Source organism: Suricata suricatta, chromosome 12 (genome assembly GCF_006229205.1).
Source record: "Suricata suricatta isolate VVHF042 chromosome 12, meerkat_22Aug2017_6uvM2_HiC, whole genome shotgun sequence".
NCBI classification, from domain to species: Eukaryota; Metazoa; Chordata; class Mammalia; order Carnivora; family Herpestidae; genus Suricata; species Suricata suricatta.
The window spans coordinates 68625776-68650495 of record NC_043711.1 but is presented as its reverse complement, the minus strand read 5'-3'; the positions used below and the strand labels follow the sequence as shown (position 1 = coordinate 68650495).

The 24720-nt window shown below is 35.4% G+C and overlaps 1 protein-coding gene across 5 annotated transcripts in view; it reads right to left on the bottom strand.

The window, feature by feature from the left end:
- TASP1 (taspase 1) overlaps window positions 1–24720 on the bottom strand; it is a 273497-nt gene that overhangs the window by 240445 nt on the left and 8332 nt on the right. For all 5 annotated transcript variants that reach the window (XR_003900840.1, XM_029916663.1, XM_029916662.1 and 2 more), the window contains exons 2-4: window positions 22844–23062; window positions 19584–19651; window positions 17263–17331 (exon numbers count right to left, since the gene is read on the bottom strand). Coding sequence is in view for 4 of the 5 variants with exons in the window: in XM_029916663.1 (XP_029772523.1) it covers window positions 17263–17331; window positions 19584–19651; window positions 22844–22988 (282 nt within the window). In the remaining variant the exon portion in view is untranslated. The remainder of the gene's footprint in view (window positions 1–17262; window positions 17332–19583; window positions 19652–22843; window positions 23063–24720) is intronic.

The following is a 24720-nucleotide window of genomic DNA, read 5'->3' as shown; positions in this document are numbered from 1 at the left end:
CAAGTTAAAACCACGAGATACCACTACATAACCTCTACAAAATTTTTAAAAAGTAAAATAAAATAAAATAATAAAACCGCTTAAATTAAGAAGACAGACAATAGCAGGGTGACTGGGTGGCTCAGCCGGCTAATCCTGGACTTCGGCTCAGGTCATGATCTCACAGCTCGTGAGTTCAAGCCCCGTGTTCAGCTCTGTGCAGACATCTCAGAGCCTGGAGCCTCCTTCTAATGAAGGAATCTCAAAAACATCATGCTAAGTCAAAGAAGCCATTCACAAAAGGCCACATATCATATGACTGTATTTAATCCGACCTCTAGAAAAGGCAAAATGATAAAAAGCAGACAATGGTTACTAGAGGCCAGTGAAAGAAGGCGATAAGCAAATACGCATTAAAAGGGAATTTGGGGGGATGCCAGAGTGGCTCAACTGGTTGAGTATCCAACTCTGGATTTTGGCTCAGGTCATGATCTCAAGGTTCATGGGATCAGGCCCCACATCAGGCTCTGCACTGGTGACATGGAACCTGCTTGGGATTCTCTCTCTCCCTATTTCTCTGCCTCTTTCCCTCACTCTCTCAAAATAAACAAACATAAAAAAGTAAAATAATTTTGGAGGTGATGGAAATGTTATATATAATTGCAGTATGATTACATGATTGTACATATTTGTCATAATATCAAACTATACACTTAAAATTGGTGAATTTTAAAATTGGTGAATTGTATGTAGGTTATGCTTCAATAAAACTAACAAAAAAGTGTACCTCTCATTTGATATAAACTGATACCTTACATACTATGTTCCCCTTATACATAAGTTTTTTAAATGGTCATTTTTTGTTGATTTTCTGACTGGAATCAATTTGTTCAACTCAAAATCATTATACAGAATCAATAGCAAGCATTTTTTTTTAAATCTGTCAGACCTTGTTACTCTCATGTTCAAAAACCTATACTGGTTTTCCATAATACTCAGAATAAAATCTAAAGTTAATTTCCAAGGTGTACAAGGCCCTACATAATCTGGCCCCTCCCTCATGCTATTTATAAGCCACATTGACTTCCTTGTAATTCCATGAGCACACAGAGAATATTTGGGAAAAACTCAGGGTTTTTATATTTGTTCATTTATTCCTTTGAAATGCTGAACTTACTGAGTGACTCTAACAGGATAAAAAGTCAATAAATAAAGACTGTATGTGTGTGTGCAGAAACACACACACACACACACACACACACACACACACACATATACCTGATGTTCCACGAGGATAAAGTGTTATAAAGAATAGGTGGAGTAAGAAGGGATAATGGGATACTTTTCCCTCTAACCAAAAACTCTCTTCCCCAACATCTTTGCATGGCTTCTTCCTCCTCCATTTCGTTCAGGTCTCTACTCACATAACATCAGCAGGCCCTCCACTTACTGAGTTACTAGCATTTCACCAAAATTCCCCAACCATATTTTTCCCTTACTATCTTATTCTTTTTTATGGCACTTTTTACTACTGGAAATTATATGTACTTTTTGTTTGTCTAATTCTCTTCATAGACTGTTAAGCTCGGTAAGTACAGTATTTTGTCTTTTTAGGTGCTGTATTCAGAATTCTAACGTAATGCTTGGCACTTAGTAGATACTTGATAAATATTTGCAGAATGAATGAATAAAAGTTCATTACAACCACATACAAATAGAATGATTCTGAACTATAACTCCTTAAGCTGATACTTATCGATTCTTGCAGGTCATTCTTATAGAGAAATCTCAAAAAATGTAATAGGAGTATTAAGAATTCAGTCTTTTCAGGGTGTCTGGGTGGCTCAGTCAGTTAAGCATCCTACTCTTGATTTTGGCTCAGGTCATGATCTCACGAAGTTTCATGAGTTCAAGCCCCATATCTGGCTCTGTGCGCTGATTATGCAGAGATTGCTTGGGATTCTCTTTCTCCCTCTCTCTGCCCCATGACCACTCACACTCTGTCTCTCAAAGTAAGTACACTTAAAAAAAAAAAAAAAGAATTCAACCTTTTCACAATTAAAACAAGAGAAATGAAACAGACTTAAGCAACAGCATTTTCAGCTTCTAAAAGATGAAATTTTAAAAGCAAAATATTTTTTTCAAGTATATTCATTTTGAGAGAGAAAGAGTTGGGAAGGGGCAGAGAGAGAGGAAGAGAGAGGATCCCAAGCAGTCTCCATGCTGTCAGCATAGAGCCCAATGCAGGGCTCCATCTCACAACTGTAAGATTATGACCTGAGCTGATATCAAGTGTCAGGCATTTAACTGACTGAGCCACCTACCCTCCCCAAAAGCAAAATATTTTTTAAGTTTATTCATAACTTTCAGAGGAGACAAAGTTTTACAAAATAAGATCTCTCTGACTGCGTGACCCATAAAGAGAGAGCAAGAAGGCCAACAATCCCAGTCAGGAGCCACACTCCCATCACCACATGTAAACCCTTTCCTAGTAACAAAAGCTGGAAGCATGGAGCCAAGGCAAAGATCTGCAAAGCATCACTCTTTCACTATAAACCACAACCTGTATTACTCGTTTACCATCCTTTGCTGAAAGCATAAAATAAAATAAGAACGGTTTGCAAGGATATAGGGTAAACTGTACCTCTGGAGATCTACTATGAGACCTCTATTATCAGCTCTTACAGATGCAAACAATTTAGCTTTCAAATGCTGTATAAAAATTAGAGTGGCACATTATAAAATCATTTTTATAGAAAATGATTTATGTTTGTCCAATTTCTAATCTTCCTTTAAGAAGTTAGACATTTACAGGAAATTACTAGTATGTTAGTATTCATACCCTGTTACTCAAGTACAAATCAATAAATATATCATTAAATGAATAAAATAAAGAATAAAATTATGTGATAATATGGCTTCTTATTCACATTCAGTATGCTAAGATATCAAAATTATTTTAATCACTGCCTTCACTAACATGCAGATTAGCTTTATTACTCTAAAGCTGATGAGAAAGAAAAAAATAAACAGCTTCAGAAACAAACTAGTTGTTGAATCCTTTTCAGAGTAATAAAAACAGGATATATACTCCATGTTGTTATTGTCTTTTTCAAACTAACACTGATAAAACCTGTGTATATCTAGCCTACCTGACCCCATCCTAAGAATTATAAATTCCCTAGGATTTTATCATCAATCATTTACAGGATGAATAGAGACCAAAGGAAATGTATTTACCAAAAAATCATTTGGACATATTTTGTTTGTTTGTTTGTAGGTTTGGTTAGTAGCTAATGAAGCTCAAACTCTCAAGAACTGGATTACTGAAAGACTTCCAATTTAGATTCCTCTGTGGTAGTATAGATTAAGTTTCATTCATTCAACAAATATTTATTGGACATCTATGTGCCAGGCAAACCGTAAAAAGCTTTTCTGTAAAAAGCCAGATATATTACATAGTTCAGGCTTTGTGGGCCACACAAAGTTGCAGGCAATTCTGCAACTACTCAACTCTGCTTCTGGAGCTTGAAAGTAGCCAGAGAAAATACAAAAACAAATAAGCATAGCTTTGTTCCAATAAAACTTCATTTATAAACACTGAAATTTAAACTTCATAACATTTTCTGGTGTCGTGAAATATTATCCTTCTTTTGACCTTTTTTTTCAACAATTTAAAAAAGTAAAAACCATATTTAGTTTGCAGACTGTTCAAAACCAGGCAGCAGTCCAGATTTCGCTTTCAGGCCACCATCGTTTGTAAATCCATAATGTAAACCACGCAGATACAGCAAAACAGAAAAATATCCTTGCCCGCATGGAGTCTCCATTCTAGTTAAGAGAGATAGACAATAAGGAACTAAATAAATTAGATGGCATATTAGATAGCAGTAAATATGATGGAGAATAATGAAACAAGAGAGGAGACAGGGCATGGTCAGAGGGCTATAGTGGGAAGATAAGAAAACTACAGGGTAGTTACAATTCATTTTACCTTTCAAGTGTTTATTTTGACATAAAACAGACTTGAAATAGTAGTACATTATCTAGAACATATTTTGAATTCCAACAACTTGCAACTGTAACCAAAACACAACCCAATTAAAAAATGGCCAAGGACTTGAATAGACTTCAATAGCATTTCTCTGAAGAAGATACACAACGATCAACAAGCATATGAAAGCATGTTCAACATCAGTAAATTAGAGAAATAAAAATCATAACCACAATGGCCATAATCACAAAGATAAAAAATACCAAGTGCTGTCAAGAATGTAGAGAAATTGTAACCCTTATATACTGCTGTTGGTAATATAAAATGGTTCAGATGCTGTGGAAACAGTTTGATGGTTCCACAAAATGTTAAAGACATAGTATGATCTAGGAATTTGGTACTCAAACAATTGCTTGTAACAGTAATTGTCACAGCAAAATTTTTCACAATTGGTAAAAAGTAGAAAAAACTTAGCAATAGATGAAGGGATAAAGAAATTATGGCAATTTGAACAATGTTGAATTATACTCTACAGAAAAGAATGAAGTACTGATACAGGCTACAATGTGAATGAACCTTAAAAACATTATGTTTAGTGAAAGTCAGACATAAAAGATCACATACTGTATGATTCCATTTATATGAAATATTCAGTATAGGTAAATCCATAGAGACAGAAAGCAGATTGGTGGTTGTCATAGGGTTACCAGAGGATGGAATAGAAAGCAACTGCTTAATGGTACACAGTTTCCTTTGGGGAGATAAAAATGTTTCAAGAGTAAGACAGAGGGTGTAGTAGCACAATATCATGAATCTCTCGATGCCACTGAATTATTTTAAAATGAATAATTTTGTGTTATATGAATTTCACCTCCATTAATAACCAAAAAAAAAAAAAAAAGCAGGCACAAAAGACTTATACAGAGCATGATTATCTTTCAGAAACAGGCTTTGCCCTGGAGTGACTAGAAGCGGCCTTCTAGACAGCTGCAAATCTTTTGTTTTCTTATCTGGGTGCTGGTTCCACGGGGCTATGTCCACTCTGAAAAATGCAAGAAGCTGTCCCTTACAATAAACGTGTATATTTTTCCGTGGGTATACTTCACTTCCTGAAGAAGTTTTTGAAACTATAATGTATAATTTTGAAAATAAAAGAATAACTGCAATTTTTATTAACCATTAGCACTGTGGGGTAAAAGATCCAAGGAATCTCACTGTATAATTTTTTTTTAAGGTTTATTTATTTATTTTTGAGAGAGGAGCAAGAGCATGCAGGAGAAGCAGAGAGAGAAGGAGAAAGAGAGAATCCCAAGCAGGCTCTGCACTGCCAGCATAGAGCCCAATGTAGGGCGTGAACGCACAAACTGCAAGATCATGACTCAAGCCAAAATCAAGTCAGACACTCGACTGACTGAGCCACCCAGGGGACACTCTCTGTATTATTTTTAACAACAACATGGAAATCTACAATTACTTCAAAATAAAAAGTTTTTTAAAAAGAATCAGAAAACTAAAATTTCCAGATTCCCGTCCCCAGAGATTCTGATTTAGGTCATCTGAGGTGCAGATAGAGAATGTGCATTTTTTGAAAAAGCTACTTAGAGTGATTATAATCCAGGTGGGTCACAACCCACACCTTGAGAAACTCCAACCTAAATGAATGCCCAAATCAGCCTCACTTGACTTTCTCTGTGAACCACATCTAAATAAAGGAGGATTTTCCATGCCTTTATCAGCAAAAGCATGTAAGACGTGGCAAGCAAGGAAGCACAAATGAGCTAAAAGAGGCTACAAAAGCTAACCACTTTGGGAGCCAAAATTCAACTTTTACTGAAGAAAAATTAGGTGAATTGGAAAAAGATTAATAAAATGAGGGAATAACTGAAAAGAACATATGAAGTGTTCTGGGTAATCATCAGAGATGAAGCCACAAATATTATGTGCAAATCAACGACTTTTCTTAGTATGTTTTCCATTAAGAAGTAGTGGAATCAAGACAAGATAAATGATGTTGGAAGCTAAATATCCTTTAGGAGGTTAGCAAGACAAAGTTTGGAAATCAGTGCAATATGCTTGTACTTATGATCATTTCTGGTACATTCCTCACCATAATACTGAAAATAATATTTTACTCCTGAGACAAGAAGTAAATAAAGGAACAATTTAGTTCAAGCTTAGTTGGGCCATACAGTATTTTGATCTGCTTTAGCTCCAGCTCTAAACTCTTTGGAGTGAGAGCCTTTGGTTCTGGTTCATTTTGCTTTGATGGGAAACTTTCTGAAAAGTCTTTAGTTTAATTTGAAGTTCATTTTCAAAATAATAAGTTAATATTTCAGTCCAATTCCAATTGCAAAAAATCATATCAAAGCTCATTCCAGTTTTACTCTTACATTTGGTAGAAATCCCTGTTAAGCTATCAATTTATTTTCTAGGCCTTTCCAAAAAGATAAAAGTTGGTGTATCTTCCCATGCCTTATTTTCATCTTTACCTTGAACTGAAAATACAGTCTTCATTACAAAGCCTTCTACACTTGGCAGTGGCAGCCGTCACTTGGCGCTGGCAGACTGCAGGCCTGAGAGAACGCATGATCCATGCGGCCAGGTATCATTTTTTCAAGAGAAGTTAGAAATATATATCTTTTAGTCTCCTAATCTTTAAATGTTAGCAACAAATTCCAACTTTCATGAAATAGACTAGTGGCCAATCAACACATATCTGTGAACTGTCTCTCTGTAACCTCTGGCCTAATGGTTAATAAGGTATCAAGCTTCTAATGCAAAATCTGAACTTTGCTAAGTCTTCAGTGAAAACTGAATACACAATACAGATTTCAGGCAAAGTAGCTGTTTGACACAAATGCCAGTACAAACAACAAATCTTGATTTCATTCTCATGCTTAGTTGAATATTTAAATACTGAATACTCTTACTTCTTGCTGCTTAAACAAGAAGAATAATATACAGAAGTAAGCCACTAAAACCACTGCAGTCTAACTACCATGTGTCAACACACTTCAGTAGGAAGAGCCAGGTTAGTGTCAGAAGTGCCACATATCTTCTGATTATGACAATTAGAATTTATAATACTTCTTTGCTTCCCCAAATAAGTCAGATAAGCTTTCTACCCAGAATCCACAAGAAGAAAGATGAATCATGGTATTCTCAAGACTACGTTGGTCACCATTAATTAGTTTACTTCATCTACTTTATTTAATGGTGAACTACCATTATTAAGATGATAAAACGACGTTTTCTTTGGAGCTAGTAGTTTGGAGCAGAAAAACACAAAAAACAAAACACACACACAAGTTACAGGGCTGGGGAACCGGGCGGCTCCAATATTCAGGTAACATGGTAACATGTAAAAAATGACAAAAGAGCAAATTAGGTAAAATAATTAAAGGATAGCAATAATCTATCCATAAATTAGATACCAGATCCCACATAGTTTTAGAAAGTTGGTTCTCCTCTCAGTGTGAACTGTAATGATTTCAAGATCAAAGCAATAAGCACGTGAAATTAAACAAGCATTAAATTTGAAGAAATTATGGCATTCAAATGGACAATATTTACAAGAAGAAAAATTCTTGGGTAAACAAAGAAACAGTAACAAGGTAACCAACTCAGAAATCTGCTCAAGTACTCTGCCTGTGAAAATCACAATTAGTTTACCCAGGCTTTGGCCTTCCCCCACAACTTTCCCATTCACCATTTCTCTACACCTCTTTTCAGGATATAGCAGATGGGTCTAAAAGGTACAAATCTACCAATTATACTGTCTGACCTGTCCAGTTCTGGGGGGAAAAAAAAACTAAGAAAATATGTAAAACTATGATAAAACTTCCTTTTTTTTAATTTTTAATGTTTATTTTTGAGAGAGAGGTTAAGAGAGAGAGAGAGAGCACGCATGCACACACACCAGTGGGGGACAGGCAGAATCCAAAGCAGGCTCTAGGCTCTGAGCTGTCAGCACAGAGCCTGATAAAAGGGGCGTGACCCCACAGACCGTGAGATCTTGACCTGAGCTGAGGTCAGATGTTTAACCAACTGAACCACCCAGGTGCCCCTAATACTAGTAAAATTTCATTTAACTATATTAACCTCATTTTGACTGACTGACTGAAGAATGTGGACAATAGAGATCTGCCACATGGAAATTAAAAGTTATGGATTTGTCCTAATGTCTGATACAATACTGACCTAAAAAGCAAAATTTTTACAACTGGAGCTAATTAAAAGGTCATAGTATTTGTTATCATGGGACTATAAAAAACATGGCTGGAAAGAAGCTAGACAAAACATTCAATTTAATATCCAGTTTGCAAGTAGTTGTTAACTCCTTGAAAGATCTCCAGGCAAGTGATATCAATGCGATAGGAGCATGGTGTCCAAAAATATGGGAAACATGCAGCTCCCAACAGAGCATAGGGCAATTTACCATTATAAACATTCTTAGTTAATGCTTCTGTATAGAAACCAGTAGTTATTTGCAAATTCATTTTCAGGTCACTGAAAACAAAACCCAGAAAACCTTTTTTCATCCATGTGTTGAAAAGAAAGGTATATAAGATTATTTCTGCAGTGATGCTGCCTGTTTTAAGAGTTATTCTCTAAAACAGGATCATATTTCACCCAAATACTAGCCAATTAACAATAAGCAAGACCCACTTGACTGATATATTCTACTGTTTATGTTAGATTTTTAGCCACTTAACATTACATTAATAAAGACTGGAAAGTTTAAGAATTAATGGGCTCTAACCAATAAGTTTCAGCAGCAGAGTTAGCCAAAAACATTTTTTTACTAGGCCCAAATGAAGTATCTTTCATTCATTAATGCAGAACCAATGATCTAAAAAGAGTTCCTAGGGAAACAAAAAACTTTCCATTTTCATTCTGTAACTGCTCCTTAATGACAGAAAGCATTCTTTCTTTTTTTGGCATTCTCTTTTCTCTCTACCTCAGGACATATTTACAGATGCACTGGCTGCTTTACAGACATGCTAAAAGTTCTTGCTACGGTTGATCAAAGTTGGAATGCCTGAGGAAATTACTCAACTTAGACAGCCCGGAATTATATCTAGCCAAATAGTTACAGTGCTCTACTTTTAACATGTGTTAAAGTAATATTTTAGCTATCCTGGATGTAAGTTGAGAGAACATTTGTTTGCATCACACTCTGTGAACATTTGAGTCAAATATAGTACCTTGAATACCCGGTTTTAGTATCTACGGCAGTTCAATTTTTTAACTATTCAATAACACAAAAGACAACATATTTTATGTTGGAGGGAAAAAACCCTCACACACAACAGCATATGTATTAGGAACTAAGACTTTTATGATCTTCTTGAAATATCCAAACTCTTCTGAAAATGTCAGAATAAATGCAACAAATGTTGATATTTCTTTATTAGAGCATTTGTTGATCTGGCACACAATATTCTGTCAAAAAATGGAACCATATTTTTCTCTAATTTATTATAAAAAATATTTTAATAAAAAAGCACTGCAGATCTATATGCATCCCCTTTCTATTATTAATCTGACTAATGTGCAAATAAACATATATCATAATTAAGTAGAAAAAGGACATCACAGAAATTTACTTTCATTGTTATTTTTAATTGAAGGTCACAGAATTGCAGTACAAAGAGTTACTTGTCAAACATAGCACAAATCTCTAAAATAAAATATTGGCTCCAATATACTTGCACATCTGAAATAGTTTTAAACTTTGTTTTAGTTGGATTCTTTACAATGTCCAGGAAGAGGTTAGCACACACAGTACCTGAAATTGTCCTTTCCACGTGATGTACAATAGAAAAGACAAATGTAGCTGTTCCTCCAGTAGAGCCAAATTTGGCATCCACATACACTTCCCTTCAACCTAAGTAATTATACATTTTAACCATGTTGACAATAATATGGACTATCACTCAAAAAGAACCTAACAGACGATGGAATTACAGTAACTTAAACCATCCTTCTATCAAATGTGAGGTGAGGACATGGTAAGAACTGGAAGTAAAAAGAAGTATTACTAATAACTTAACAAGTAGTAACTTATAATGCTCCTTTTATTATAAAGACTTCCAGCAAACTAGAAAATGTTAACATCTGCATGTACTCCAAGAGAAGAAAACATAAATAAGTTCCTCACCCTGAATTTTCTTAGAAGCCTAACAAGTGTTAACAGTGTTGATGTCCTATGTTATAGTATAAGCATGTCATGAACTGCCAGGAAATGTGTGTGCCATGCAGGAGGTTAGACCCTGAGTGAGAACGACTACCAGGAAAAACTCCCTGGCAGTGGTAATAACCAAAGAACTTTCATCAGCTGGGATGTCTAGAATTCAACTTTAGGCTGTTAGCTCTGCTAGAGTGAGATGCAATCCTGCATCATTCTACATTTAGGTATAGCCTACAATACACATAAAAACTAGAGAGACAGAGACAGAAAATGAATCAAAAGAAAAACTGAAGCAATATTTTGTTCTACTTTGGAGCAGGATTTAGGATGTGGTCTTGACGGGATTCTTAAAAATCATGTAACTTAAGTTTCTCCCTCATTCCTTCCCAGATTCTAAATAAAAGCCTGGGTCTGGGAAAAATGAGCAAAAACTTAAAATCAAAGGGCAGTCTTACAGATTGACTTGCATGATATCAGTCTATGACTTTGCTGAACACAGAGAAATCTTCTTAGCCCAGAAATTACCAAAATATAAACAAAACAAGACAGTAGACGTTTAATTACAAAACTGATGCTCCATTTACACTCATACATGCACACAACACATACACACACACACACACACAAAATGATTCAATAATCACTACACTATAAATCTAAGGGCCAATGAACCTAATGTCTCTATTAATACAGACAAGAAGATATTTTATAATCAATTCATAAGTCTATTCTTTCACACAACCAAAATACAGATTATCATCAATTCCACCATTCTACCAAATGTGGCTTTAATATATAAAAGTATCATAGTACATTCGGAGAGGAACGATTCCAAGAGCAAAATGAAAGTTCATTTATAAAGCTACATGCTCCTCAGGAACTGCTATGTCTGGTCTTGGACTGTATCTTCTACTAAATCCAGCCAAGATGAATATATCTGATAAAGTCCACACAACTCATCAAGAAATGGCTAGAAAAAAGTGAAAAATGTTTCATGTTCCCATCAGTACAAAGTAAAACATAACAAGCTCTGGACTTCAGTGTTCTGACTTCATCAAAAACTAATACACAGTTTTGATCCAGTGTAAAACTAATTCAGAATGTGATAAGTGATTCAGTCTTCTTTTTATTCTAAAAAATTTTAAAGGAAAAAAAAAATCACTACTTGTCCATTAAGCAGGTACTTTGTGCTAGAGAGCACATTTAATTTCTAGGGTCTTAGAAAAAGAACAGACAGATGTACCTATTGTGTAAACACAAACAGTAAGTTACAAGTTGCCCCTTAGTACTAAAGGCAAGAATCAGCATCAGTACTCCAAAGTGTTTTAAAAAAAGTGTAACTTACTTTTACTGTCCCAGGCTAACTGGGCTCTGTCTGGTGCTTCTTTGTCTGCACATGGCCACCCACAGCCTGTCTTCTAATTAAATCAATGCTCTAGCAGCAGAACAAGCAAACAAGTTGCCTCCCATCTGCGTACAGCTCTTCAGGACACATTTCCCTTGGTCAGAAGGTGGAAATTCTTGGGAGAGGTGATTTTCTCTGCCTCTTCACAAGAAGAACATGGATACTTGGCTGGATGCAACTCCATGAAGTGTAACTGTGTATGTACACCTCAAAAAATAAAACAAAAAAAAATGCAGAGAAACATAAAGACTCTATAAACAGCTGGAATACACAGAAATACTGAAGCACCACTGGAAATAATGCTAAACAGATAGGCAAATAGGGTCGTTGACTGAAATAATCAATGGTACTAAGTAGGAAAAAAAAGGAAAAAGAGCATATAAAGTCAAAACTCAAATTTTATGAAAGGAAAATGGGTTAAATACTACAAAGGAAAAAATGTAAAACTCCTTGCTTCAAGGGGTGCCTAGGTGACTCAGTCGGTTAAGCATCTGACTCTTGACTTCCACTGGGGTCATGGTCTCAGGGTTCCTGGGTTCAAGCCCCACATCAGGCTCTGTGCTAACAACACAGAGCCCACTTGGGATTCTGTCTCCCTCACTCTCTGCCCCTCCCCCACACACTCTCACTCTCAAAAATAAATGAATAAACACATTAAAAATTTTAAAAACTCCTTGCTTCAAATACATAAAAACAAGTCCTCCTCATATTATAGAGAATAAAAGATATTTTCAATTGAAGAGAAAAATGAGACTTTCAAGAGTGTTAGGCCTAAAATATGACTCATCAGTCATATTATGGTTCATGGACACTTGTGTATATGTGAGCTAAATGCATGAAGCTGTCTTTCCAATGTGTTCAGCACAGCCTTCTGGGGGAGAGAAGGGGAGAAGGAAGCAAGGAATCACTAAAATACTCAGCTACCCTCTACTTATGAAAAGATGATTTCTGGAAAACAGAAAATGTTCAGAAAAATGGAGATGCCCATTTATTTACATACTTTTCTAACTTCCCAAATAAACAGAAATGCCTACAAAGCAAACCTCTATTTCTTTGTAACAAAACAAAACAAAACAAAACAAAACACTGAAGTTGGGTAGGGGACAGGATATGGTTGTGTCTACTCACAAAAAACACCACAAGCAAACTTGTGAACAGGTTTGTTGAGAGAAAGTAAGATATATCAGCCCTTCCAAATGTTCCCATATATCTTAGACCCATATGCCATGAGCAATCCATACCATCTCCATGACCACTAAGTATTTCAAGGACTGGCAGCCTTAGTTGCTCTCTCTCCCTGTGGCACATAGACAATTCCAGCCCAAGGGAAGGGTGTGTGGTCTAATCCTACAGCTGCACAGAGGTCTGGATAGGGTACCAACAACAGACTAGTCAACAGTGATGACATTCTGGAGATTCTTGCTTTAAAGAAATGCATGCAGAGCTGGCTCTGGCTATAAGAGGATGCAAAGACAGATAAATGTATAACTATTGTATATAATAATGTAAGCATATAATAAACTAAATACTTTTTTTCCTTTCACACCCCAAACCATCAGCCATCTGGATAAGAAGTTAATTCTTAAAGAATTTTCCTGGAGTTTATAGGCAAACATTATACTGTATTATATAGAGACCCAAAGACAATAGATTGTTTGAGGCAGACTGATACAAAAACATGTGCCCAATATAATGTGCTATTTAAATGCTAAAACATTTGGACAATAAGTCAGCTTCAACCATGAACTACCATCTTCCCTGACCATAGGGAGCTTTAAAGGATGAATCAAATCAAGTCAACGAAAGAAGTGCAGGGCCCACTTAGAATAACATAAACTCGACAAAACATATGCAGCAAAGAAGGCTGTGCAAGTTGCCTTTCACTATATGAAATCTGAAAGCTATATCTACCTCTACGTTTAACGCACAGTATTCTATCTACTAGAACAACTAGTTTTCAAAAAGAACTGGCCAAAATCTCTCAAAGTCTACACCAAGATATTCAAACTCCGAGCCAGATTCATCAGTTTTCTCACACAAGACCACAAGTAACCTCTCAAAAGTCTGTCATTCCCATTTCACCTATAATTCCTTATTAGAAATTTTAAAGCCGGGTCCTAGTGCTTTTATAGAAAAACATCAATGTGCAAAGAGAGCTTCAGTAAGTATTTTATGAGTGGTGTGTTTTCCATCAGAATCCATGATACATTTTCTACTTTAGCATCTGCATCATGACTGATCCAGATCTAAAGCCAATTTCCTCAAAGAAGAAATTCATATCAGAAACTATATCACGTGAAATGTGCCAATTACGGTCTGGAGTTTACAATCCACTGCCTGAACCAAAACTATTCCAAAAGCAGCCATGTAAACAACTTTCTTCCAGATGCATAGCCCCAGATAGGAAGATCAAGATGCTTCACAATACCTGTCTTCTCTACTATGAGTGACATCAGAAATGTACTATCCAATAAATAGAAGTCACTTTCCCATCAGTTACAAGAATAATCTTAAAAAAGCTATAAATACCTAAATAAAACCATAGGACCAAATCAATTTAACAATAAATTAAAATACGGTCTATAAACTGACCTTTCCATTTCCTTCCTCACATTTTGAAGAAGATACTTTGGTGTCGTATCATTTTCAATTCCATACTACAGAACACCCCTCAAATGGTACTGGCCACCTTTCCTCCCAGAACCCCTAAGAGAGAAACTGGTCAGTTAAAGGCAAGAACTTATGCACTCACCTCCTCCCTCATTTAAATGACGGACACAACCCTCTAGTGTCCAGAAGTGGTAGTCGTAGGATGACACCACTTGTCTGCAGTGGTAGATAAGGGAAATGAAACTACACAAGGTAATCAGTTTCCAAGAAAAGCTCAAAATGATGAGTTTGGGTGGCCTGCATTAAGTCTGTATGTGTCTCTATATATAAACTTTTTTTTCTTTTACCTTGTTTCTTCCTCCCCTGTGACATGGAGTTTAGATCAGTATACTTTTGACTATTTGGGTAAGTGCAATTCTTACATTTTTTTTAAAATACAAGGCCAGATATCCTTCTACCCAATAAGGACCATTAAACCACTTCAGTCATTTCAGTCCACTGAGTGTTCAAGGAATTTAAACCAATTTTAGTATCTGCCTAATACAGTAACAGACAAGTTTTTTTAAAAGGGGCTTTTTTTTTTTTTTTTTTTTACTCAAAAAGTGCATCCCAAAATCAAAAGGCAAAGGTATGGTTTCGGTAATTAGGACAAGACTTAGCATTACTCAATAGATTGATCAAAATTAAAGATATGTAGTTATTCTCAAATTAAACATAACATATTATAAATCAGATAATCTGGGACTTTTCAGTAAGCTGAAAGGACTCAAATTGTTATTTATATTTTTCTAAGTACAGAAAATATTAGAATCTAATTTTCTTATATCTTTCCATTCACCCAAACTATTACAATACTCCTTCAACTGATCTACTTGAAAACCTCGCTTTGTTTAAAGGTGGTGAATCAAAGTGGCTGAAACTGCAGGGGGCAGTATAAGCACAACTTCCAACATAATTCTTAAGATTTAGCAAAATTCTTCCAGCTAGCTTTAGCCTTTAAACTATAAACATATTTCAAAGATTCTACATAAAATGAATTATTAAAAATAATTAATTGAAATTTTCCAAATTGAACTATGAGGGTTACAGCAAAGAGTATACTAAACTCACTCAGGTCAGTATCACATGCTACCATTATCCATATAACATAGTCCAGTCAAAAATAGAACAAGTGTGTTTAAAAAAGAACTTCCTATCCATACTCTTAAGAAATAGAGGTCATCATTCAAAACTATAAAGCTCACTCATGAGTTACTTACTACTTCAGAATGTATTTTCAATCACTTATAAGCATAAATAAGTAAACTCTTTAAAAGTATGATTGACTCATCACTGGAGAAAAATGTCAACATGATATAACTTGAAAAAAATTAAAGTTATTCTAAGATTAAAAGAAAAACTTAATTTTACTCAATTTTGTATTCATAGTTGCCACTATAGTATATCCCCCAGCTACTCATTGACCTTCTTCTTCTTCCCCTGGACCCACACTGACTCCATGGACAGATCATCTCAGGACACTGCCTTATGCACAAAGGAGAGTAATTTGCAATTAACAATTGAATTAAGATAGATGAAGCTTTCCGAGTGTGTGTGTGTGTGTGTGTGTGTGTGTGTGTAAGTGTTGAGTAAAGATAAGACTTGGTATTAAGTATATCAATCTTCTTTTTTGCAGCACTTTTCTCCTTTTATCCATGATATATAATTAACCTTTTCTTGACATTGTAAAAATGTGTCATTGACAGTTACCATAAGTATTCACCTCATATATATCATTTCCAAAACACTTCACTAACTTTTAAGGGGTGCTTACTCTGTGCCATACAATGACCTAAGTGATTGTCACATGTTAATTCAATTAAACTTTAGAACTCTATGAAATAGGAATTACCCCCATATTATAAATGGAAAAACTGAGTCAAGGAGACTCTGTGAGGTGCCCAGGGCTAATGATTGGTAGAGGCGGTATAAGATGTATCAGTCACCGTAGAAGGGAACCACATACCCCAAGTCAGATGTCTCTCTCAGGGACAACACTGCAACAGAACTTGTACCCATCATGTACATTCACCTTCCCTTGACTACACCTGAACTAATCCAAAGGCATTAACAAGAAAGATTAAAATCTACAGAGAGTGATCAAAAGTGAAGCTCCACAGCTAAGCAGGGGAATAAACAGAAAACATAGTTAAGACTTCTGGTAAACTCCTGGGCGATTTTCATAGGGAAAAGCAAGGCCTGACATGACTGGGTAGGTGCTCTGAAATGAAACCGTAAAAAAAAAGAGCCACATCCAGTCAACCGGGAAGACTTACTCCATCTACCTCCTACCTCAAACACATCATTGTTTTATCTTCATACCTTATTTGATTCCCCAAGTAATATTCTCAACTAGAAGACTAATTTCTTCACTATAATCCTCTAAACAGACAGATACAAATCTATCTTCTGTAAGTCTGAGCAATAAAAGTCAGTCTTCTGAAGGCCTCAATATCCCCGGGACAAATTTATCCTCAAAGTCACAGACGATAAGAACCAAGAAACACTCATCACAGAGTACAACAAATTACAGCAAGCTTAGGAGCCTCCCCACTCAATTTCTCAGCGTCTTCAGTTAACCGCAGGCCTACAAACAATCACACTGGATAAGAACACTTCACAGAGCATAGCTTCAGGATACAGATCTACCTGTCAAGCTTATGAGGAAACTTCCCTTCCACTTTAGATACTTCTAAACAGCTGTAATTTTTTCTTTCCTTTTGGGGTAGGGGAGGTAACCTCAGGAATTTTCCTACTGAACATGTTTAGAAAATTGAAGTATCCAAACACCAGTAACTTTTGTATTCATGAATCTCACAGAAAGAGGAGGTGGGGGGTGGATTTAACCAACTTTTATGTTACAGAGAGAAGTCCCCAGGGAAAATAACCTAGCAATATCACAGGCTTCTTCATAACTTTGTTAGTACAGTGGGAAACACTGGTCTTATAACTGATGGTTAACTAACTCAACGCTTTCATGTCATTTAAGAATAATGAACATAAACTCATAAATATTTTAAATAAAGCACAGAGAAAAAATACCTCTAGTTCCACCAGAGCTGCAGTCACTGCATCTGTGGCAAGAGCACCAGCCTGTAGTTTTTCAATCGCCTATGAAAGCAAGGGGAGAGATTATTCATTGTCAAACCACAACTTCCCAAATAGGCCCAAACTTTCCAAGCCTTAAAGAAGTACAGGAGACATTTAGTTAATAAAAATTGATCACCAGTTTCATTCCATACCTCAAGACAAAAACCACTTAGATTTAAAACAAACTAGTGTTTATATTTAGGATAATTTATGATATAGATTATTTATTATTCAAATTAAGACAATGAATAAAATCTAGCCACTAAATGCAAAGTGCAAGCAATTTAGTAAATGGAAGGGCTTCAATCATCACAGAGCTATTCAAAATAGCCATAGACATTATGCAAATTCAGTTTGGTTTAAATATCCTGATAATTCAAAGGAGGGCACTTGTGATGTGCACCGGGTATTGTATGTAAATGATGACTAAATTCTACACCTGTAACTAATATTACATTGTATGCTAACAAATTGGAATTTAAATAAAACTTTAGAGAAAGACAAAAATAAATAAATACCTTGATAATGTACACTTTATATATATCATTAAATCTCAGGCTAAGCTAATATCTTCCACTGTTTTACTCTCCATATCCCTAACTAAAAAGCAGTGATTCTCAGTCACACAAACATTTAGATGGACAAATACATGTGACAAAAGCATTTTTAGTACTGCAGTAGTTCCTCCTTATCTTCAATTTCAGTTACTCCCCGTCAACTGCAGTCCAGAAGATGATCCTCCTTCTAACATATCGTCACAAGGTTAACAATAGCCTAGCACTTACATCACCATGCTTACATCATTCACCTCACTTCATCCCATCAAGGAGGCATTTTACCATCTGACATCATCACAAGAAGAAGGGGTAAGTACAGTACAATGAGATATTTTAATAAAGACCACACTCATATAACTTTTACATACACACAGTATAACTATTCTATTTTAGTAATTATTGTTGTTAATCTCTTACTGTGCCTAATTTATAAAGTAAACTTTATCATACATATGTAGATATAGGGGAAAACAAGTACATATAGGGTTTGGTACTATCTGCAGTTCCAGGCATCCTCTGGGGTCTTGGAACATATCCCCCACAGATAAGGGCAGACTGTATAATATACTGAGATAAACAAATCATGTTCTTTTGCAATGTGAACTATAGAGAGTAACAGCCTATAAAGTCACCTTACTTAAGTATAAAGTAAAGAGAGAGAAGGAACACTGATTTCTAAATGAACTTTTAAAGCTCCAATTTAGTCAACAAAGAGATGCCCAAAAACTAAGAGTTGTATTACACATTAAACTTTTAAGACGTTCATTCATTGTATAAATTGAGAAGACTGATTATACATTCCAAATGTATTAGGATTCTAGGACTATAGTTATATAAAACATTTCAGGCAATGAAAACTTTCAAAATTAAAAAATAAGAAAAAATATGAAATAGTTTAGAGAACTTCTTGCTTCATTATAAATTTAAAAAACAATAAAATCCCTATAACAAAATTTTCTTATTTATTTATTTATGTGATTTCATTAATAAAGCATAAGCTTTCTTTTAAATGGTATTTAAATATAAATGAAAGGATCTGGGAGAGACCCATATTTATTTGATACATAATATCCATTAACATTGTATTTGCATAAAAAGAAATGGAAGCCTTGTCAATAAGAGTATATGGTGAAGATCAAAATAAAAACAAACAATATTTCTTCTGAGTCCATTCCTGCATCCAAATTAAGTATTCAACAATTCAGCAAAGCCTCAAAAACCAAAGAGAAAATAAAGCACAACTGAGAACAGGGGCAAAGCTAAACTCAGGAATGACAATGAATTTGCTATGATACAAACTACATAATGAAAAACAGAAGGAAAAAGTACAGGATAATCTCCCTTAGAAAGCACCCATTTTAATTTTTTTTTTTCTTCTCTTCATAGAAAGATACACTGGCTGCCTTTGAACTGTTTTCCCTACTCCTTCAATGGAGCTCAATGCCTCTGCAAAGATTAAAAGATATATGATTATGTGCCCACATTTCCAAACATACAGACTTTAATCTGGGAAAGGGAGGGAAAGATCTAAGCATTATTTAGAGAATAAAAAACACAAAACAAAACAAAACAAAAGACCCCACAAAAATGAGCAAAATAATTTCACGGCCCAAACTAAAGACTCTTCTAAGCCAAGCCTTAAAATTTTGAATTTCAAGGTAAAGCTGTTTGCTGGTCGAAAATAAAATGTTTCCATCATACACACTCTGTTCATACCTTCTGACAAGCTCGTTTGCATACATGTTTATATTCCTTGGCTTTGGACTCAGAATGATAACCCGCACCTGTAGTGGAAAAAAACAACCGATTGCTAGTCATCATTAAAATATCAGATTGGCTTATACTATACAAATAGTTCATACAAACTAATGCTCTCTTAGTGACAAGAGTGTATTGTCCTACATGAATGGAATTTTCAAAATCTAATTGCCTCCTTCTCTACCATAAGCCTTTTAATGCCATGCTTCACCTTTTTCAAAGGCTATTTTCCTGCCAGAGGCAGAAATACTAAAAATAGCTTTATCCCCAAAGAAACTCCACCAAGATTATCTCCTTTCAAAAACCTCTCTCCAAAGTCAGTTTTTTCGGTCTGGAGTTGATAACCCAAGAGGTGTCAGGGACAGACTCCCTTTACTTTCCTTTCTGTTGACCTATAGAAAGCTCCTGCCATTTGACAAATTCCTGTTCAGAATCCTAAATCCTTAAAAGTAACTTCAGAAAACTAGGTAGCTTCTAAATAACCTTTGAAATTATTTCCCACAACCACCAAAATGCCATCCCTGCTACCCATACTTTTTACACCCTCACACTACTGGTCTGTAGCTCAGGGTGTCTTTGAAACCTCAGTGACAGCACATTCATGTATGTCTATTAGAAATCCTGGTGTCCCTGCTTCTTAAACACTCAGCAAGTTACTCAAGAGAATGGCTCTGAAATCTGTTGCCCTTAGCGGATTAATAGTTGCTTAGTCAGGGATTTGAAGATAATCTAAATAAGAAAGAAACCAAGACAAGGGTCTTTAAACTCTCATGATGATTAGGCTTCTAAACAAAGTTCTTTAACAGAGCTCTGAATCACTCCCACAACATCCCCCAACCAAGGCCCCATAGGGGTCCAACGTAAGAAAGGTTAAGAACTGCATTTCTAAGTCTCAGGGCTCTTGATGGGAGCCTACAGACTCTAACACAAACTTAACCCACCTTTCCTCAAGTCAGAGAAAAAACTAGCCATGAAGCTATCAGTCAGGGACCCAGGAGAGCAGAAAAGATGCAAAACCAATAGAAATCCATGATTACCCAAATTCTAATCCTATTTCTCAAGAGAACTGTGAAATTTCATGGAGCCTGTGCCAATATTTAACAGACCTCTCTTCATGCTTCTCTAACAGGTCTGTGTCTTAGATCTGGGGGCCTCAATCTTTCAGCAATATTTCCCAAATCATGGGATACTACTGCTAAATAAATAACTTTAGTGTATGGATGACAGTTTTAATAGGATTAACATAAAAATCCCTTTGGATAAGGGAAAAGTCTCATTATGGCCAAAATACATCTTTAATATTGGGTTAACATTTGCTAATTTCTCTATTTAACAAAGGAAAAGTAGGCTTAGGATCTAAGCCACAGATAGGACTTAGCTAAAATTTAATTACACTGTTTTGGTTACAATGTGTTTAAAGTTATTTTCTCTTCATGCAAGTTATACTGACATTTAAAGATAAGTTTCAGCTTTAAAGTTTTAAGGTAAAAAGTGTTCAGCCTTTTGAGATTAGGTAAACAGTATAGTGTACACACTAGGAAAAATCAAGAAGCTAAGACTCAAACAACTAAAATTTGGCCAAGTCTCCTCGAGTGGGGGAAAAAAAGAGCTTTAAAATCTCTATAATGGATAAGGAATTGGAATTTTGTCCCTTAAATGTACAAAATATGATTTTTGCATAATCAATCAGTCTATCTGATCTTCTAATTATTTAGAAAAAGACAGTCACTCTAATCCACATAATTCCCTCCTATTACTGCTAGCCCCCAGCACCAACTTCATTTAAGAGCCATTCTCATCTAGTGAGTAAAAGAGGAGGAACATTACCATGATAGTCATAAAAAGCAGTGCTTTCCAACTAATCAAAACCTCTTTGTTGTTGCTTGTTACAAATTTCAAACCTTTCCTGTACATTTGTCACATACTCATTCTAAATAAAATAACACTGGGTACTATGAAAGGCACACCACCAAGATGATGTAGTAGAAAGAGCCCCGGACTAGGAGTCTGAAGGCGGACATTCTGATCCCAAGTCTACTTCTACCTGGGTTATTTCTAAATTTTACCTCATTAGTTTGTAAAATCTTTTGAAAGAAAAACAAATTGAACGTGGAGTTCTTAGATTCTCCTGGATTACAGTCTGTCAGACCCCCCAAGTTATCTAGTCTAGATATAGCCAAAGGTTAATGACCAGGCAGAACACCAGCTTGGGAAAAAAAAAAAAATTCTACTCCTCATTCCATATTAAAGTTAATCTTAATCCCACCCTTCTAGACTATCTGCTGTCTGAGGAAACTTAAAAGGAGATCCAGCCAGTCCTTCTACCTTCACAAAAGTCATGCATTTTAAATAAACGCAGGCAAATAAAAATGACTAAAGAAAAAACAAAAAAAAAGCCTACTGAGAGGAGAGCTGCGCAGTTCTGAAACTGAAAATTGTCAATGACTGGTGACCCAGGAGTTGATCTTCACTGTGTCTGCTCCCAGGTCCTCTGAAGTACAGATTACACGCTGATGTAGTACCAAAAGCACTAGACTGGAACTAAGGGCCCACATGAGGGTTTCTCAACCTGGGTCTAAAGCTACTTAATATTATAAACGAGGAAGAGAGATTAAGGCAAACTAACTCTATGACTGTATAATTCTATTCTAAAATGGCCACAGTCAAATATAGGGTCAATAAAATTTTTCAGCAGCATTCTTTTTAAAAACACAAACTAGAGTTTAAGAAATTACTTTGTCTGGGGGCACCTGGGTGGCTCAGTCAGTTAAGTGTCTGACTCCTGGTTTCAGCTCAGGTCATGATCTTACACTTTCGTGGGTTCAAGACCCACATCACGGTCTGCACTGGCAGTGTATAGCCTGCTTAGGATTCTCTCTCTTCACCTCTCCCACTCATGCTGTCTCTATCTCTCTCAAAATAAATAAATAAACTTTAAAAAAAGTACTTTGATTTTAACACTACTTAATATACCTATTATATGAGACAAAAGTAAATAATGCAGTAGAGAAGTAAAGAAGACACAGGAAGAGTTGTCATTATAAGATCTTCCAAGTAGGAAGTAGGAGAGGCTTATGTCAAAGTCACTCTCTCTGGTTCTAACTCCCCTCTGGCAGTTTGCCTCCTCCAGATGTGAATTCAATTCTCATTATACTTCAAGGCAAGAAAAAAAAAATCAACATTATTTTCATCTTCTGACTCACCCACTTAGAGCTTACCTGCATGTACCAACACAAAACCCCCTTGCTTCTCCTTATGGGACTGTTTTGTTTCCAACTCTTTGACTGTTATTTTAGCAGCCGAAACCTGAGATGATCTGGAAGGCAGCCCTTCTCCAGAACTCATCCCCTTCTCCATGGTCATTCTCTGAGATTACCATCTTCTATTGGGAAAAGTGCATACTTCCATCCAAAAGTAAATGCAGGAGAAGAATTACCCTAAAGAAATACAGCCAAAGATGGTTTACATTTCTATCACTAACATAAACATAACTTGTACAAATTTGTGCATAGATAACTTTCCAACAACCTAATTTCAAAGTTATTTAACTGGGTAATACAAAGAATATGAAAAGGTAAGAATTTAAATCTCTGTCCACAGACAGTACTTGCTTAAAGTCATATAAACAAAAGAAATGTTGAAAAAAGACTTCATACTGAGTTCAAAGATATTTTATCTTCCACTGCATTTACTCTGAAGAAAATCTCAATAGAACTGAAATATTACTTTCTACCCCTTCTAAACCAAATATTAATAATCTCTGGGACATTCTAGAATCACAGGTGGTACCTTAATTTAAAAGTCCAAGTTACAGCTTATTTTTTCCCCAGCTTTTTTGCAATATAACTGACAAATACCATTATGTAAATTTGTGTACAAAATGATTTGACACACAGACATACTATGAAGTGATCACCACAATAATATCAGTTAACATGTCCATCACCTCACATAATTATGATTTTTTTGTATGATGAGAACATTTAAGATCTATAAATTGCTGCTTAAAGATGTAAAGCTACAGATTCACACCTGCCTATGAAGAAATTAAGAAAAACAGTACAATGATCCAAAAGTTGTCTGTAAAACATAAATGCTAAAACAATTATAAGACTAAATCAAGAAATGAAAGTAATAACACTCATGCAAATACTTAATTTTTTTTTAATTTTTAAAATGTTTTTAATTTTATTATTTTTGAGAGACATATGGAGACAGTGTGAGCAGGGGTGGGTCAGAAAGAGAGGGAGATAACAGAACCTGAAGCAGACTCCAGGCTCTGAGCTAGCTGTCAGCACAGAGCCCGACACAGGGCTCGAACCCATGAACCGTGAAATCACAACCTGAGCCAAAGCCAGACACTTAATCAACTGAGCCACCCAGGCGCCCTGCAAATACTTAATTTTCATGAAAAGCTTTGTTTCTGAGGTTCTTGTTAGATTAAATACAAAATTTAAGAAAACAAACTAAAATCAACATACCACAAAGTTTCTAATTTTTCTCACAAGCTCACACGCTTCTAGCAATCTTGTCTTAATATCAGCAATGATGGCAGAACATATCTCAGATTTGGGAAAAATGAATCATTTAAAAATCAACATAGATTTTAAAAAAAATCTGAAACTCGGGTGGTTGACATAAACACCCAGATTCACACTGTTAGGTAAAAATCTGTACCTTATTCTAAAGTGGGGAGGGGCATACATCTTTCTTTTCCAATATAAATCATAAACTGTAACATAAAAAGTGACTTAGCTGCCTAATCCAAAAGAGGTATTACTCAAAGTATGGTCTGCAGACCAGGGTTTGCTACCAGTCTACAAGAGATTATTACTTAATATTTTAATTGGTTTATATACACATTTGCAATAAACAGTGTGTAGTTTTTATAATTTTCTTCTATTTCCTTGTTTTATTTATATTTTTGAAGCAATGTTATCTATTAATTGTAATTTAAAAATTGAGCTTTTATTTTTATCTTGCATTCACAGTTCCATACTTCAATTTTGTTTGGGGTTGTTCTGGGGATGGGGTGGGGACTGTGGTTCTTTTGCATTTTACAAAACATAGTCAACAATGGATTGAAAAAATTTTT